The sequence below is a fragment of the Seriola aureovittata genome, chromosome 2, assembly GCF_021018895.1.
Source record: "Seriola aureovittata isolate HTS-2021-v1 ecotype China chromosome 2, ASM2101889v1, whole genome shotgun sequence".
Lineage (NCBI taxonomy): Eukaryota > Metazoa > Chordata > Actinopteri > Carangiformes > Carangidae > Seriola > Seriola aureovittata.
The window spans coordinates 12202035-12219225 of record NC_079365.1 but is presented as its reverse complement, the minus strand read 5'-3'; the positions used below and the strand labels follow the sequence as shown (position 1 = coordinate 12219225).

General features: G+C 39.6%; 3 protein-coding genes and 2 non-coding genes across 6 annotated transcripts; 2 read left to right on the top strand and 3 right to left on the bottom strand.

The window, feature by feature from the left end:
• Positions 1-29: 29 nt before the first annotated feature.
• Positions 30-4590, top strand: glt8d1 (glycosyltransferase 8 domain containing 1). Its single transcript, XM_056394996.1, has 9 exons — positions 30-411; positions 660-758; positions 860-1070; positions 1206-1323; positions 1403-1487; positions 1636-1748; positions 1858-2024; positions 2200-2312; positions 3190-4590. Exons 1-9 carry the CDS (start codon positions 396-398, stop codon positions 3372-3374), a joined length of 1107 nt encoding a protein of 368 aa, XP_056250971.1. The 5' UTR covers positions 30-395; the 3' UTR covers positions 3375-4590.
• A 236-nt stretch (positions 4591-4826) lies between these two features.
• gnl3 (guanine nucleotide binding protein-like 3 (nucleolar)) lies at positions 4827-10174 on the bottom strand. Its single transcript, XM_056394983.1, has 15 exons — positions 10074-10174; positions 9813-9871; positions 9518-9658; positions 9160-9279; positions 8989-9069; positions 8759-8894; positions 8517-8620; positions 7582-7732; positions 7260-7347; positions 6924-7101; positions 6664-6806; positions 6302-6438; positions 5778-5917; positions 5478-5547; positions 4827-5383 (listed from the first exon to the last, which is right to left on the bottom strand). Exons 1-15 carry the CDS (start codon positions 10084-10086, stop codon positions 5283-5285), a joined length of 1662 nt encoding a protein of 553 aa, XP_056250958.1. The 5' UTR covers positions 10087-10174; the 3' UTR covers positions 4827-5282.
• LOC130162109 (small nucleolar RNA SNORD19) lies at positions 6533-6606 on the bottom strand. The gene has a single exon (XR_008826233.1). It is a non-coding gene; the product is annotated as a small nucleolar RNA SNORD19 (small nucleolar RNA).
• LOC130162113 (small nucleolar RNA SNORA47) lies at positions 7897-8035 on the bottom strand. The gene has a single exon (XR_008826235.1). It is a non-coding gene; the product is annotated as a small nucleolar RNA SNORA47 (small nucleolar RNA).
• A 1232-nt stretch (positions 10175-11406) lies between the features above and the next one.
• On the top strand, positions 11407-15616 carry LOC130161581 (zinc finger protein 285-like). 2 transcript variants are annotated; one of them, XM_056364965.1, is made up of 2 exons: positions 11407-11758; positions 13042-15616. In XM_056364965.1, exons 1-2 carry the CDS (start codon positions 11578-11580, stop codon positions 13959-13961), a joined length of 1101 nt encoding a protein of 366 aa, XP_056220940.1. In that variant the 5' UTR covers positions 11407-11577; the 3' UTR covers positions 13962-15616. The 2 variants fall into 2 exon arrangements, with proteins under 2 accessions (XP_056220940.1, XP_056220948.1); XM_056364973.1 differs by having other exon boundaries at positions 11687-11825.
• Positions 15617-17191: the final 1575 nt, after the last annotated feature.

Genomic DNA, 17191 nt, shown 5'->3' with positions numbered 1-17191 from the left:
ATTTTACAATCAGGCAAACGGTTGGACATCTATTACTACATACAACAGTCATAGAGGATAAACTTGTTGATGTTGAGTTGGCAGTTTGGCTGTAGCGTGAATTGCTTTTGCCTTCTTATCTGGTTTCTTTTTAGACCTGACTAAACCCGCGCTGTAAACAGCGAATGAAGCGACGCGTATTAAGCGTATGAACACACAGTTAAAAGCCACCGGTTTGCAAATTGGCTCGTTTATGCGTTTCGCCACGCAGCCGTGCAGCCGCAATCTGAGGGATCGCCTCAGTCCTTATAAGTCAGCAAGCTGATACATCTCGGGCTTTATTCGCATCAACTTTTAGCTGTTTGTATATTTTGATATTCATCAAACGGGCTGGAGAGACGCATGTGGCCGTTGTCATGACACTGAGGAGAGGTGAGTCAATCTGAATTTAGCAGTTGCTTATTTGCATCTGTAAAACAGGTCATTATGTGTAGATAGGACAATCTGAATGGAAAACAACAGTTTAATAGAAACTGGTATACTAAACTGAGGCAAACTGGAAACTGTTTACATCTAATACTATTTTTCCAGCAAACACATGCTTAATTATTGTCCTTTTAGTCCTGTTGCCCAGTGTACCTCAGCTATTATTAATATCAGCTCTTCACTGTGGCTTTCAGTAAACGTGGTCATCCTTGTTCTGCTGGCTGTAGCCTTCCTCATCATAGTTCAACGAAATCTCCTCAACCTCGGTGACTTTTTACACAAGGAAAACCGAGGTATGATCATCTTTGTACTGTGAGTAGTATACTGTATGCCAACTGAATTCAAATGAAACCATGGAGGCAATTTGTGAAATCCCAAATGTATCTTCACCCAGATGCAGGGGGGATTCTTCCCTTTGAGTCCGAGCTGTCTCCAGACTTCAGACCTGAATCGGTTCGGAAGGGAGAGGAAATCCCTGTCGTCATCACTGCTACTGGGGAGAGACTTGGTGCTGTGGTTGCTGCCATAAACAGTGTCTACCAGAACAGTAAAGCCAATGTTGTCTTCACCATTGTGACCTTGAATGACACAGTGGACCACCTAAAGTAAGACATTGAAGTAGGCATATCATTATATTTAATTCAACATATAAATGCAGGTCAGATTTGATTTAAGTGACCTTTGTCTGACACAAGTGTTTTGTTTTTTTGTTGTTGTTGTTGTTGTTGTTTTACCAACAGAGAGTGGTTGAGTAAGACAAAGCTAAAAACTGTCAAATACAAGATAGTTATTTTCAAGCCTGAGCTCCTCAGTGGGAAGATATCTAAAGATCCTCAGACACTGGAGGTTGTAAAACCGGTAAGACAACTGAATCTACTAGCACTGTCCCAGATAAGTTAAGTTCCTGCTAATTATGTTCTAATGGTCTATTTTTCAGTTGACTTTTGCCAGATTTTATCTGCCTGCTTACATACCGGAGGCAGAGAAAGCCATCTATTTGGATGACGATATCATTGTACAAGGTAAGAAAACACAGTAAGACAAGGTAAAATATGTTTTCCATGCACTATTTCACTCATTAACTGTCAAAATCATACATGTTATAGTAAAGTAAAATATATTATGAAAGGGAATTAATGAATAGATTTTGCCTGTTGTTTGGGATATCAGGGGACATTCAAGAGCTCTATGAAACCAACCTCAAACCAGGACACGCAGCTGCCTTCTCAGATGACTGTGATTCAGCTACTGCCAAGGGCATCATTCGAGGGGCTGGAAATCAGGTGGGCAACTCTTGCATGGTTTTTTTTTTTTTTTTTTTTTACATCATGTGTAGAATATTTCTTGTAGAAGATGGTCACACTTGACTACATAATTAATCTTTTTCAATAGAATAACTATATAGGTTTCCTGGACTTCAAGAAGGCGGCTATCAAGAAGCTGGGAATGAGGGCCAACACATGCTCCTTCAACCCCGGTGTCATCATCGCCAACCTGACTGAGTGGAAGATCCAGAACATCACCGGGCGGCTGGAGCACTGGATGGAGCTTAACACACAGTAAGTTACTCACAATGGTGAAATGAAGGGTGTATATGAGACAGTCTTTTTTGCTAAATTTAGACAACCGAGAGGAAAAATTAAGAATTATTTGTGTATTACGGTAATTAAACAAAATTTGAATCCAGTGCACTCCTTCTGTTAGCATTAAGCTAAATTTTGTTTGTTTCCCCAGGGAGGATCTGTACAGTAAAACACTGGCAGAGAGTATCACTACTCCTCCTCTCCTCATTGTTTTCTACAAACGTCACTCCAACATCGACCCCATGTGGCACGTCAGGCACCTTGGTAAGTTCTGGTTAAGTGCTGATAGAAAACTAGAAGAATATTTCTGCCTCCATGCCGGCAATAACTGCAGTCAGAGGCATTAGGTTTTCTGGTTGTCTGTCCGTCCATCCATCTGTCCATCCATGAATGCAATATCTCAGTATTGCCTTGAGGGAATTTCTTCAAATATGGCACAAACATTCACTCAGACTCAAGGATGAACTGATTAGATTTCTGTGGTCAAAGGTCAAAGGTCACACTGACCTCACAAAATACGGTTTTGGCCTTGTGAACACAATATCTCAAGAACTCCTCAAGGGAATCCCTTCAAATTTGTTACAAATGTCCATTTGGACTCAAGAATGAACGGATTAGATTTTGGTGGTCAAAGTTAAAAGTCACGGTACTCTCACGTTCTTGTGAATGTCAATACTGGCTGAGTAGCTACATATGACTTGTGCTGCATGACTAACTTGAGAAACCTTCTGAAGGTTTTTTAAAGAAATAGCATCATTTTTAATGGGCAGATATGCGAGTGGTATCAGTGCTCACAGCAAGAAAGCAAATGAGCATGTTTCATAAAATCTTGGACTATTCCTTTACTAAATGTTGAGCTCTTTTCTTATTGATGTCATTTTGCTGTTGTATAACCATCTGGTCAGTTTAATTCCACCAGAAAGTATAACTGATTTTGGAAGCTCCATTCTTTGTAAAGGATGCAACTTTTCTAGTTACAAGAAATAATGATTCATACAAAAATAACAATTTTTCGAAGGTATACATCTGTAACTGCAATACTAGGTGATTCCTGCATAATTCAATGTTTTTGACAACAAATACAACGGACAGTATAGCACAAATGTAAATTGTCATTTAATGGCTGACCTTTGTTTTCCAGGCAATACAGGTGCTGGAAACCGCTACTCCCCACAGTTTGTAAAAGCTGCCAAACTCCTCCACTGGAATGGACACTATAAGCCCTGGGGGAGGACATCCTCTTTTTCTGATGTGTGGGACAAGTGGTTCATTCCAGACCCCACAGGAAAATTTCATCCTGTGCGAAGACACGCAGGGGACAACTAGACTGAAAAATGTGCTTCAGGAACCTTCAGACCAACCAAACCAGCCCTGACCCAGCAGGACCTCGTCGTGTGATATCTCAGGAACAAAGTAAGGCTTCTTCACTAGCCAGCCCTGTGTTTGACATCTGCTATATTATCCTCTGAACATGCAAACCTGTGTACTCTCATTTTCCTTTGAACACACAGAATTTTTCTATACCCAGTGAATCATATTGTTGCCCTTGAGTGCCGTTGAGATTGCTTTGACTCACATTTCTCAGAATATTCCGATTAACTATTGAAACTGTTTTGCTGAAGAGGTATAGACTTTATTTTCCTCCCTATATGAGCAGTGTTTTGTCCTGAACATCATTGAAGAGGTGTGGCATCTGAACACTATGACCTTAATAGAAATGTATGCGTCAGTCCCAGTCAGCAGTAATGAGATACTTTGTGACAACATGCCAAGATCACCATGTACAACTTAAGCCATCATTGCCAAAGTCATTGTGACTTGAGTGGGTATGTTTACATGCAGCTATTTAATGACCAATTTGCTTTATTTTAATACTAAATTGTTTTGGAGTTACCTCAGATATAATTGTGTTGCACAGTTGGCCCCACAGATTATAACTGCTTCAAAAAGGTGCCCATCAGGGTTATCAGCTCAGTCTGAATTGTAATTATATTAACCACGCAGACGCTATTAGATGTTACCTCAATTCAGTACTTCCTGTGGAAAAGTGGTGAATTTTATTGTTCTTAATTGCACCTGTTTATTTATCAGACCCTAGTTTTAACACCTTTTAACAGTCTGCGCTCAGTTCAGCATTTCCATCAAAATTAGACAAAAATGCCATTTAAGTCTATTCCCTCTAAAAACCCACTACTCTGTATGACACCCACAAATATAAAGTATTATAGTAAGTAATCCAATACAACTCGAGTTAATCTCAGTCAGGTTAAGGATGCTCCAACGATCAGTAAGTTTGCCATAAATGAACAGTAATTCAGTACAGTACTGCCTCTCCTGCTGTTAGTGTGGCTGACTCTAGAGTTTATACGCAGACCACTACGCAAACTGCACCTCAGCAGAAACTGAAGAACGTAATGTTTGCACAAATTTTCACACTTCACCACGTCATTGTCAGGATTTTTATACGTGACGAAATGCATTCACCTTGTTGGTGTAAATACTTTTGTACAGTACATGAAATAAAACTTACATTTTAATCATTTATGTCTTGTGACTTTATTTTCCAATTATCTAATAAATCTGGTGTTTTTCAAGTTTTGCTATTTTCAAGATTGCATGGAGTTGCTCTCTGCAAAAGTGCCTTGAAACGGAAGTAAAATAAGTGAACATAAATAATTGAAAGCAAATGTTAAAATATTGCTTCAGTATAACAGTTTCAGCTGTAGTGATTGTTGTAGCAGTTTTAAATTCATGGTTTTGGAAAGATACATTAAGATGTGGGCTTTGTAGAGGGTTTATTACATTTATAGAAAGTCATCTATATACATTATTCTGCATTGACACAAGATATTACAAATGACCTGTGGACATAAAGGAAGAAGTAGTCAGTGATTAAATACATAACCATCTAACAGACACTGTGTCCATTTCCTGGACAGTGATCAGCCCCAGACAAACAAAATTCAATATTATCAAGTGAAAAATGTAGTCTAGGTGAAAGGTTAGTCCTTATCTGGAAAACCGTCCCATTGTCTTCCAGGTTTCAGCATTGAGGGAAGGCCATACATTTAACTAGACTAGTGTAAGTCTAGTCTGAAACCAGTCAACTAGCAGGACAGGCAGAGATGGTCAAAGGCATCCTGACAGTGATTCCATATGTACTGTATGGTGATAAGTCCAGGTCTGTACCCCCATCAGACCATGTGAGTACAGGTGCTAGTTCAGAGGCGAAGCTCATTTAAAATCTGTGTTGAAGTCATACGCATCATCTGTTGTAGCTGTAGAAAGGCTGATGTCAATGGGGACAGACTGGAACTGCACCTTGTTGGGTTTTTCTGCAAAGATGAGACAAGAAGTAAAAATATGACCTACTGAGTGTAGATGTTAGTAATGAAGAAATTAAAGGAATTAAAAGAAAAAAGAATTTACTTCTGAGTGACGCGTTCTGTGGTTTCTCCGGTTCTTCCGTTTTATCTGGCTCCTCAATTGTTTGTTCAGGCTGGAAGAAAAACAGATGGTGAAGCTATTAAAATTCCAGCAATCCTCCAGATAGAGTGATTTACAAAAAAATGTCCAGCCAGCAAGATCAGAGTTGGATTAGAAGTCTTCACAAACAAATCAAGACTTGCATTTTTGTCCTCATTTCCATGCTTGGTCAGGCTGCTAGCATTATTTGAAGCAGCTGTATTGCCTGAAAGTTCTCCAAGAGAGAAAAATATATACAATTACCTCATCATTCTGCATAGTTTCACTCTCTGTGGCTGCAGGACCAGGTTTTTCTTCAGTGATGTCGCTTGCGCTCAGCAAGCCTGCAGTCGGGCCTTTAGAGATGAAGCTTATACTGCTGGCCTGGTTTGGAAATTTGACACCTACAAGAGCAAAAGTTGTTTTCAGCAACACACACAGAAGTGGCTGCATAGTTTTTATTAAAATACATTGACAAGTCCACAGCGTAAAAGCCCAGTAGTGGGCAAGATGTTAATTTAAAAAAATTTTTTTTTTTTTTTCCCAGGCCCAGTGATCTGGACTAAGACATGGGACGAGGGAACAATGCAGTGGCTATAACTGCAAAGTGCCTATGGAGTCTAAAAAGCCCATATGGATGATTTTTGCAGACATTTTTAAAGCATATTAGTCAACATCACAAACTACAGCATGAAAAAAAATCATCCATTACTGACTCAAACGTCCTGACAGCCTCAATAAAACTTGACCAAATCTTCATCGAAATAATTCAAATTACATGCAAGTACCTTTCAGAGTTTCCTCATTGTCCATTTTCAGTTTGGTTAGATCCCAGCCTTTCTGCATGTCGCTGACCACGCTGTCAGACAGGTATGCAGGGAGGCTGATGTTCTCTGGTGCCTTACAGTGGTAACTCAGCTTGGCTCTGCGGAGACAAACAAGTCAAGATGAAGATCAAGCAAGGCATGAAGCACTTCGCACACTTCATCATTATATTTACATATTTGCAGTTTTCCAGGCACAGTGTTTGGATCAGAGTTGGATTAGAAGTCTTCATAGTGAAATTCAGAATTGCATTTTGTCCTCATTTCCATACTGATGCACTGCAGCTGCCCATCCTTCCTAACCCTTTAGGTAAACACAAACTCACCCTGTCCAATCAGCAAGGAAAGCTGTGGCTGCCTGCTCTGTGTTAGCGACACCACCCTTCTGCAGATAACCACGCTTTTTGGCGAACAATGTTAAAAACTCCAGAGAGTTTCTGAAGTCGGGGATGTTGAACTGAAGCATGATCTGAAACAGTGAAGACAGATTACATTCCTTTATCCATTTCATTTCCAAGAGAATACCCTAATCCATCTTAGTTCAGTTTACACGACACATCTCTCTTGTGATGGAAACTCTTCCTACCTGAGTCTTGTCACACTGTTTGAGCAGAGTCCTGACAGCCTCCAGCACACTCTCCTGGCCCTCCTCCACCTGCAAGCTCCTCAGAGCCATAGAGGCCGGTGGGTTGGATGGCGATGCCACGACTCCGGGGCTGTCTATTAGCTTCACATTCTTTAAGATGTGCACCTCCTGCATGGATCTGCAAGGTTGGTAAGAGTTAACAATTGACCATGGGCATAAACTGTAAAAACATTATCAGTAATTCACATGATGTCTCAAAGATGTGATAGAGAATTCTGCTAAATATTCAGTGCGATAGAGAAAACGCTGTAGTTTTGAGCCTTATTTGTCACTCACTTTGTGATACCTCTCTTGACTCCAGTGTTGCAGGCCAGGATCCCCTTCATACTGTTGATCAGACTGCTCTTTCCTACATTAGGAAAACCTGAGGGTAGAAGAAGATTATGTCAAAGCTTAAGATTCAGACTATGTACTTTGAACAAACAAAGAAACAGGAAAACGGAAAACAATATATTATGGCCATACCACAAAGCTGCACAAGACAGTATATAACTATAGAAATAACAATAATACTAATAAGTCATCTAAACCGAGCTGATGGAACACAATGTCAAAGAAAGTCACTTTGTTGTTTTAGACCAAGAGAAGCTGTGCTTACCAACTATGCCCACTCTGAGTGACGCTTCCTTCTCTGTGTTAGCCGCATAAGATGTGAGGAGCTCAGTGAGGCAGCTGATTCCAAAGCAGGTAGCTCCTCTGGATTTGTCCAGGACTTCATTGGAGGCCACTATCCTGCTCTTCTTGGCTTGCTGATCAAGACCGACCCAGACAAGTAAAATTACTTTTAAGTACCATCCACAAATAAAGACTGGTGTTTTTTTTAAATGTAATTCAAGTGTCTTAATAATACAGCATATAAATAGTTATAAATAGATTTTTTTCCAAATAACTAACTAACAAACTATTGGATTTAGTTTTGTTCACAAACACACACACTCAACTCTGTTTATGACAGAGCCGATAAATCTGATGGTTTGTTTGTTTGTTACTCTTGGAGGTTTTAACCAGTTACAGCAGCACAACGCAAGCTGCTGAACCTTCTCAGTCCTCCATATCTCACCGACATACAGACGCAGCATTAACAGCAGTTATTTCTAAGTAATCAAGCAAATCCAGTTTATCTGCATTCTGTGAAACAGTTTTAAAGAGGCTGGTCAGACTGACAGTTTGAACAAAGGATGGGGGGTGAAACTTCATTTCAACTTCATGAGGAAAATTTGGATACTGTGCCTTTAATCTTCAATTATTTATCCCTCAGTAATTTGCATTGCAATTAATTCAAATTCTGACTATAAAAGTTCAAATGTTATTAAAAAAATAAGGATGGAGTGAACATACAGTCATCAAAATAGGGTTTAGAAGGGGCTTTAGCTCAAAAGCTTGTGGCTGAAACAAAGGTTGGTGACTACATCCAGAGGCTGATTTGATGAGCAACAGAGGGTCCAAAAGTGCAAAAGTGTTTCTATAAAGTATTATATGTTCAAGGTCTAAACATTCGTTTATGATCACTGGTGTGTAAAATGCACCTCCTACCACTGTTTTGTCCCGAATCTGTGTTGATGCTTTAAATGCCACAACTGGAAACTCCTTTTGTAAACACTGTATCCACCTCTCCACATTCTCCTTTGGTACCAAGTCTACAACACAGAATGGTTAACAATACACAATTTAAAGTACAGTCAATCTACATTTAATTAAAATTCAGAATAGACCAGAAACCTGTTAATAGGTGTGTGCAGTTAACTATAACTTAATATGGCAACATGTTCATTTACCTATTTTATTCAAAACCAAGAGCAGTTTCTTGTTGCCTTCCCTCTGCAGCACCTCCTCCTCCAGCTGTGGACACCTATACCCCAAAGGATCACGAGCATCAAGGACTTCTATTACTACGTCGGATGCATCAATTACCTGAGGAGAGGGAGATCATATTGAGCACTGACATGAGTTTTTTAAGAGCATTAAAGCAATTTCTTTTACTGTAAAACAAATAGGGTTGGCCTACCTTATTTAATTCACCACAAAGGAACTGTTTTGAACTCTTGTCTGGGGCAGTGTGTTTCTCTGAATTCTTTCCATTTTCATCCTTTGTAAATGAGACGAATAAATTAAACTTGGTCCATATTAAAACTATTAAAATTCGATATTACAGATGACTGCAGTGTTTTCCTTTTACCTGTCGAGCCTTCTTGGCCTTAGGTTCAGGATCTTTACTTGCAACCTCCTTTTCCTTCTTCCTCTTTTGGGCTCGCTCCTCTCTTTTGGCTTGTTTCTTTCTCTCTTTTTCTTCTTCAATCTGTGGGATAGGAATTTGGTTTAAAAAAATGTTATACAATTATATATATACACACACAATATATATATTTTCTTTACAACTGTACCAACACAAGGACATAGAAGTGCATTGGCCGGCCCTGTTTCCCCAGATGCATCTTGGGGAGTTATAGAGTCCGGATGAGCTCCATTAATTAGTCTGAGAGGTAACACTACATTTATACAGGATCATTATTGTGATAAACTGCATGACTGCCAACCTTTAGCCTCCTCTCCTCTGCCTCCCTGAGAACCTCCTCTTTGAAGGGAGCACTGCTGGGCACGCCGGGGTCCTTCTTCACTCGTTTGCTCACTCCTTTCTTCTTCAACTCTTTCCTCAGCTTTCTGTTATGCTCCCGGACCTAAATACCAAACACAAGCATGTAACTCAAATTCTTGTCGGCAGTAAAATGAGTTTGACAGAAAAAATAGTAGCCGTAGTAATCTGGTCTCGTTCATACAGGCCTTATCCTCCATTAAGCTGTAAACGTAAAACATAATTTAAATGACACTTACCTTCTTCTGTATTTTATAACGTTTGGAACATGAGACCCGCTTACTTGCTTTCTTTAACTCTGCAGGCAAAAATAAAGCAGTTTATCGTCGGTTGAACAATTGGCTAAAGACGAAGCTAATACAGAGCAAACAGTGGCGGCTGTTAGCAGTTGGCTTTTTAAGCTAGGTGGATTAACCGAACGATAAAGTAGTCTCAAAGTTTTTTTTTCTTTCTTAATAAGCTCATACATTACTGGCACATCGTTATTTGTGTTTACTTACTCGGTCGCTTCATGGTGCTGTTGAGGACCTGCCAATGTGACTGAAGTGCTCTCACACGTGGAGGACTGCACAAGTGTGAGGTTTTGTCACTTCCGCTTCTGCCTGAGAGGAGCTGATGTTGCGCCACCTGCCGAGCCGGAGTGTTTATGTTCATCCGGAGAGAGTTCAGTCAAAGATACTCTCTGGTGAAGTACAACAATGCACGTGATGATGCTCTTATTTTATGTATTTATTACAAAAAAATAAAAAAAATTCTTAATTAGCTTATATTAAATCAAGTAAAATGACACTGTCCTTCAGATTTTCCAGTAAAGAATTAATTGGTGGTTAAAAACAAACACATAATTGTTGGGAAATAATTTGAAGGTATAATTTACTGACATATTTATCATTGTTCTTAAATTTGATATTGCCTATTTTGTACTTTATTTTACATTTTAGTTTGTTTTATATTTTGATGACTGGGTGCTTGATTGGAGTGAAACTCTAATTTCATAATTTAAGATTATGAACTCTTGAGTACTGCAAAGTTGGTGTCCATCAGTGGTGTTCATGATACATTATACAGTATGATCGACTCACTATACTCAAACGGTGTAAGTGCTGGACACAGGAGTGTGTCATGTAGTTAGATGCCATACCGAGGTGTTTATATTTGGGACTTCTATTACTCAGACAGTACATTTTCACACAGAGATGCAGAATTCTTTGTTAGGGCTCCATGCAGTAAGACCAATGTCAGAACCGGTATTCAGTGGGTGCTTACACTGGGATGTCCCCTTGTGCTGACATTCTCTGCTTTAAAAGTGAGAAGCACCTGTTTAAACTAATAACCCACATACTTAAACTGTCTTTTTATTACTAAGCTTGATGCCAACCCATGGCCCATTTTCTTTTTGTGTCTTTCTACTTGTCTGATGCACTCTGAATTTTTGAGAATGATGTTGACAATGTAATGATAAGTTATGTATGTGTATACGTTTTTTTTTTTTCAAGAAACAGCCTTTATATGCTGTCCAACACAAATGTGACAATGAAAACTATAATTTGCAGCCATATGACAAAAATAACCTATAGATCTCTCACGATTAGGACATTTGTGCAAAATATGGTGCCACTTTTGTTGTCACATTTGTTGCAGATTTCTAAATGCTACACCTTTCATCTTAGTGTATATTGCTGTGCCACCGTGAGAGCAGCAGGTGTTACACTATAATCTGTAAATCAGATCTGAACGGTATTTCCCCACCTTAATCTGAACTAACCCCAAACCACCCGCTTCTGCCACTACGAAATACCGAGACCACTAAGGGAGTTAGCCAAGACTGAAACTGTTGAACATGTATCACAAAACGTGGGGTCACAGAAAATCTTCGGGGGGAAAGATGTGGAAGGAGAGGGCGAAGAAGAAGAAGACGAGACAACTCCGGGTCACGTGATTGGGTCGAGCATCTTTTTTTGGTCCATTTTGGATGATAGCAAGAGCTCCGTGCGACCCAAGAAAATGACCAAACTGCAGTTTTTAAACGTCTTTTTGACTGAGCGTCTCATGCTTGCTGCGCAGGAAATTTACAAGTCTGTCGAGGACACGATTTTGGAGTACCAGGAGGAGATAGCAATCAGGGAGCGGGAGAACGACCATCTGAGACGCAGGCTGCGAGACGCTGGAATTGAAATATGGCCAGGTTAGCTCGGCTGAAAGCTAACGATGCAGCTTATGTCCGACCAGTCGAGTCTGTGGGTTGGCAGTAGGTACTGAAGTGAAAGTGACTGCTTATAGGGCAATTATAACAATGCAATAAATGGCGTCAACATAATACGGCCCCACTTCTGAACAAGTAAACTTTAGCCGTTAGCAAGCTAGTTGACGTTAGCTGCTGTTGTTGTGGAGCGGCTAGCGCGTTAGCAACCTTTGTTCGTTAGCCAGCCAGCTAGGTTAGCCGAAAAGCTTACACCCGGGTTAGCATTCAGCTACATCTGAATTCTTGTGTGAATGTTGATATAGTCATTCTACTAATTCACGATTTACTTGACAATAGCAGATAGTTGCAAACGCTACAGCTAACCAATAATACACACTGTGCGCCGTTGTGTTATATTGTTTGTTTACTCCTAATCTTAAAACATCCACCTCCTTGTAGACCTACAGTTGAAACTGCTGCAAAACTGTTGCCAAAGCTGCCATTAGTTATTGTGACTGTAAATACTTAATGTATTCTTAATTTCAGTTAATTGGTACAGATTTTCTTCACATAATATCAGTTCTTATTCTTGGCAGTGTCGAGAAAAAACCCATAGCTACTGTAAGTTAATGTAACACAACACTTAAGGGTCCAAGAGGGTGAACACTTTATATAGGCTTGGCATACAGTGTGATTGACTTTGAAATAGTTACTCAGGATTTCTTGGACTGCTTCATAGCCAAGTTGGGCCACCTGCCTGATATCAAGACATCCTTAAAGTAAGACGTCCTAACATAAAAAAATAGTGCACTTTTATGAAATAAAGCATTAACCCTCATGGGAAAATGGGTTATGTGCTTTTATGCACAGCAAATGTCATATATTTGAGTGTATCTAACAGTTTCCTGGGGGAAACTTTGGCTCATTAGGCATGTTGTCACCACAGCTGCAATGATTCTATTAAAAACAGTTTCTGTTAGTTGGAGTTAACAAAGCAGGGAGTTCAGCTCTTTGATCCTTTGATTGAAAAGGTTGTCTGGTAAAGGGATGTTTTACAGTACGCTGCAGTTACCATTGCCTCTGCCACAGCTTTACAGTCTATCCCCAGTGTCTTCAACTACACCTAAACTCCAAGTCAGTTTTAATACGTAAATATATCCATTATTAAGCAAACTATGTTGTGAACTGTGAACTAGTTCAACCAGAGTTGGGCTGTGCCACAGCGGTGTTTCCTACAGTGGAGTTAACATTTTTAGCTGAACTTCTTCCTCCTGTTGTGTTTTTAGATCGCCCATCCATGGCGCTGTTGGACGAGGAGGATGGTGAGCATCCAAGGCGCGAATGGAGTCCCAGCATGGGGCATGAGGAGCGTATTCCCATTCAGATTAAGGATAAAAGAGATCTCCGGGCCACACAAGGAGATGATCAGCTTCGTGGGCATGGCTCCTGCAGCACACCAGAGAACATGTTCACTCCTCCACGTGTTGGAAATGAATATCCCCAGGATGGCCCCCATACATCCAACCTCCCTCAGAGTCAAGGTGTGGAGAACAGAGAGAGGGATCCTGGCTCTCGAGGGTCCTCGAGGCATGTGAAGGCAGAGAGTGGAGGAGGCCACAGAGGCTCTACTTCTTCCAACAGCGGTGCCCAGCCTCTCGCACCAGTCAACCCAAACTGCTCAAATGAGAACAACATAGACATTATTGGGGTGGAGAATGGAGGACAGATGGTTGGTGCTAAGGGAACTGGAACTGGAGCTAACAGAGCACAGGCTTCTCATATGCGCAACCAAGGAGCTAATGCTGTGGACTGCCCCCATCAGAAATCCCCCCTACAAGGCCACATGTCATCTTTCTGCTGCAAGGTTTGTGGTGAGGCCTTTAGTCACATCGGCCACTTGCATGTGCATGTACAAGTGCACACACGGGAAAAACCTTACCGCTGTGGTGTATGTGGGAAATGCTGCAGCTCCTCTGGCAGACTCCAGGAGCACCAGCGTAGCCACACGGGAGAAAAACCATTCCGCTGCCAGATTTGTGGAAAGGGCTTCACACAAATGGCTCACCTGAAGGTACACATGAGGATCCATACAGGGGAGAAGCCATACAGTTGCCCCGTGTGTGGCAAGTGCTTCAGCCGTTCTGACAAAATCAAAAGGCATCTCCAGACCCATAGCCGTGAGGGAACATATTTCTCAGGGCAATGATGCAGGTGTGTTGTTAAACAACTCAGTTTGTGAATCATATTGATGTGGGAAACTTTTCTACAAAAAGCTAATATCGCTGCCATCAAGACAAGGCTTTTTTTCTTCCTACTTCCTAAGAACTAGGGATTCTGCAGCTCTTAGAGAATTTTTTTTTATCTAATCTAATACTTCTCCACGCCATAGTCCCTCAATAGAATTTGTATTAGCCAGTTTAGTATGTCATTTACTTAATTTTGTACTTGTCACTGAGTAATAAATCTCTGAGACACAATTTGAGTTATTAGCTAGCTTTTCTGAATAATCTAACCTTTCCTTAGTCATATAATTAGCATGATGAAGTCTTCCACACATACCTTGAAACTGAGATGCATTAATAAATGCAACAATGTTCAGCACAGTCACGGCTTATTATCAGCCAGTCACTTCATATCCATAAATTCACACTCGACATCTATGTTGTAAACATTATTTTTGGACCTAAAATTATGAGTCGCCACATGTGTGAAATCATCTATATTTTCTTTCTTAACTGGAGGATTGATGGCCTGAATTGTTTTCTGGATTGGTCTAACACTGCCAGTAGGTTTTCTTATGTAGCAATTTTAAATAAAGCAATTTTAAAAAGTTACACAAAATTTAGGCCAACAAAAAGCTAGTGAAATGCCTCGATTGACTGGATTTGACTGGTTTACAAAGAGGAGTCTGATCCGGCACTTATCTCAGTTTTTTTAGTCATTATTTTAACATTATCTTCATTTTTTTCTCAGTGCTGTTACATTGTTGCAGAGCTAAATACTGCCATCTCACATCGTCAGTGCTTCATGTTGTCCATTGAAATATGGACAAATCTATTGTGAGACTGCTCCACTATTTTGTGAAATAATGTGATGTTCTGTAAAATACCACTAGTCTCAATTTACCGTACATTTAGGAATGTTGTCTTTTTTTAAAAAATGACATGCACTATAGCATCTATCCAAGATGATGCAGAAATTCACTCTATAATGGGGCCATACAGTATTAGCTGAACTTATCTGTGGTTTTTCAGGGCTCTCAGTCTGCAAAGATTTACGTTCACCTGTGTTTCCACCACAGTAGTCATTCACATATGAGGTATTTCATGGAGTGGCCTCAGCTGTGGTTGATTTTCAGAAGTGATGGTCTGTTTATCAAGGAATCAGGTACTTCCTCTGCTAATCCTGGACTGACCCCACCCCTGAACAGTAGACCCTACAGTTACCTTTCTCCTCTCAGGACTAATGCTGCATTCATAACATGAGGGTTACCAGAAATACAAACATCTGACTTAACCCAGCTATCATAAAAGTCAGAAACTCAGGGTTTGTCAGTTTTCCCATTTAATTTCTAATTTGTCCCTGCTTCTTGCAGAAAAAAATAAAAATGAACTAAATAATTGAACTTCAGACTGTGTCAGAGCTCAGTTGTTGTTTAAGATGCCAAGTCCTGCCCAAGTTATCCCTCTATATGTGATGAATGCAGCATGAGACAACTACAGCACGTCCTCACAGCTGACCAGCAACCCTTCACTCACAGTCTTCTCTGGGACATCTTTGCTCCCCCTGCACACACTCTTCTGTACAGTGTTGTATCATTGCGTATTAAATGTTATTTTTTAATAAAGTAGTCATTGAGTATCTGTTGTTATTGTCTTGTATTATGTGGGAACGAAGCTAACTTCTAAGAATCTATTGTGAAATGGTGCTGATGAGTACAATCTACTTGTTCTACTGTTACAGACAGTAGAGGTTAACTTAGTTCTTTCATTCATTCATCAGAAATTTAAAGAAATGTTCCCCCATAAAAATCAGTTCAATCAATTCAATTCAAAATCAATCTTTAGTTAAATATTATTTTTAATGGCATATGTGTTTGACAAGTCAAACTACTGGTTATTTAAGCAAAGACGGTTAGTTCAAAGTGTATCAACAAATTTCCATCTCTATTCAGTGGGTTTACAAAGACTTGTTTTGGAGCTACTATTTTCTAAGTAAAATATTTCCTGTGTTTTTTGTTTATATTTAAAAAAATTATAATCTTGATGGAATATTAACATTAATAATATTAATTATTAATTATATTAATATTAATGTTTAGCACCTGTTAAATATTTTAGGACTTTTCCACAAAAGACAAATTTTAAACATCACAGTGGGAAATGCATGGGTTTAAAAAAAAAAAAAGAAAGAATGATAATATTATGCATGTGTGCTCACTGTCACTGCACATTGAGACTTACTGAGCCATTGTTAATTTTAGTAACAGCTGCAATTTTCCTCCCAGTCGAAAAAAAGGCCTGTTGCATATGTTTCTTCTCAATTGCTGTAATTCAAGTCCCACTGTTTATTGGTTTCACTGTGTTATGTTGTGTAGTAACATATATACAACACCTGGTGGGGTACTTTCTGTTTTAATGGTTTTCATGCCAGCAATTTACAGCCAACACAAATGTAAAAACTGCACGGGGTGAAGTCATTTTTCTATTAAATAACACAACACAAACCAATGTCTTGAATTCAAAATTGCCCCCCACCAGGAAGTGTATAAACAAAACAAACCTGTGTAACTGGTAAAATGTAATGACTACTTTAATACCACAAATGAAAATCGATCAAATTATTTGCCAATTAACCAACTGGAAACTTATTTGAAACCACTTTAATTTACATTTATTTGGTTGTAAGCAGCTTTGTACTGGGACATATAATTACACATGGCAGTCTACTAGTTCGATATTAGTAGTACACTGGTTAATCATTTAGAAATGCTTCAATATGTTTCCAGTGACATCTTTATGATATATGCCTCTCAAGATGTGAAGGAATACTCAGTCATTTCTGTGATATTTATTGCAGACAAAACAACTGAGTTTGTTTCTGTGTTGATAATAAAGATGTGTCCGCCAGCAGCCATGAATACTGAGAATATAATTACAAAATCAATGAGCCCTTCTGCAGGAGATTGAACCTGAACACTGCCCTCTGATTTGCAGAGACATGCCACATCACCTCAAGGTGCAGGCAGGAAATGGTGGGACAGCCAGGAGGTCCAATGAAATGAAGGGAGATGTAGCTGATATACGATATTTTGTTTGGTCATATCAAATAAACAGAAGTTATTGAGGCAAACTTCCCTTTTATGCAGATAAATCTATTTGGTAAAAGGCAATCCAGTGAAACACGCTACATATACTATTACTGTATGATTACATT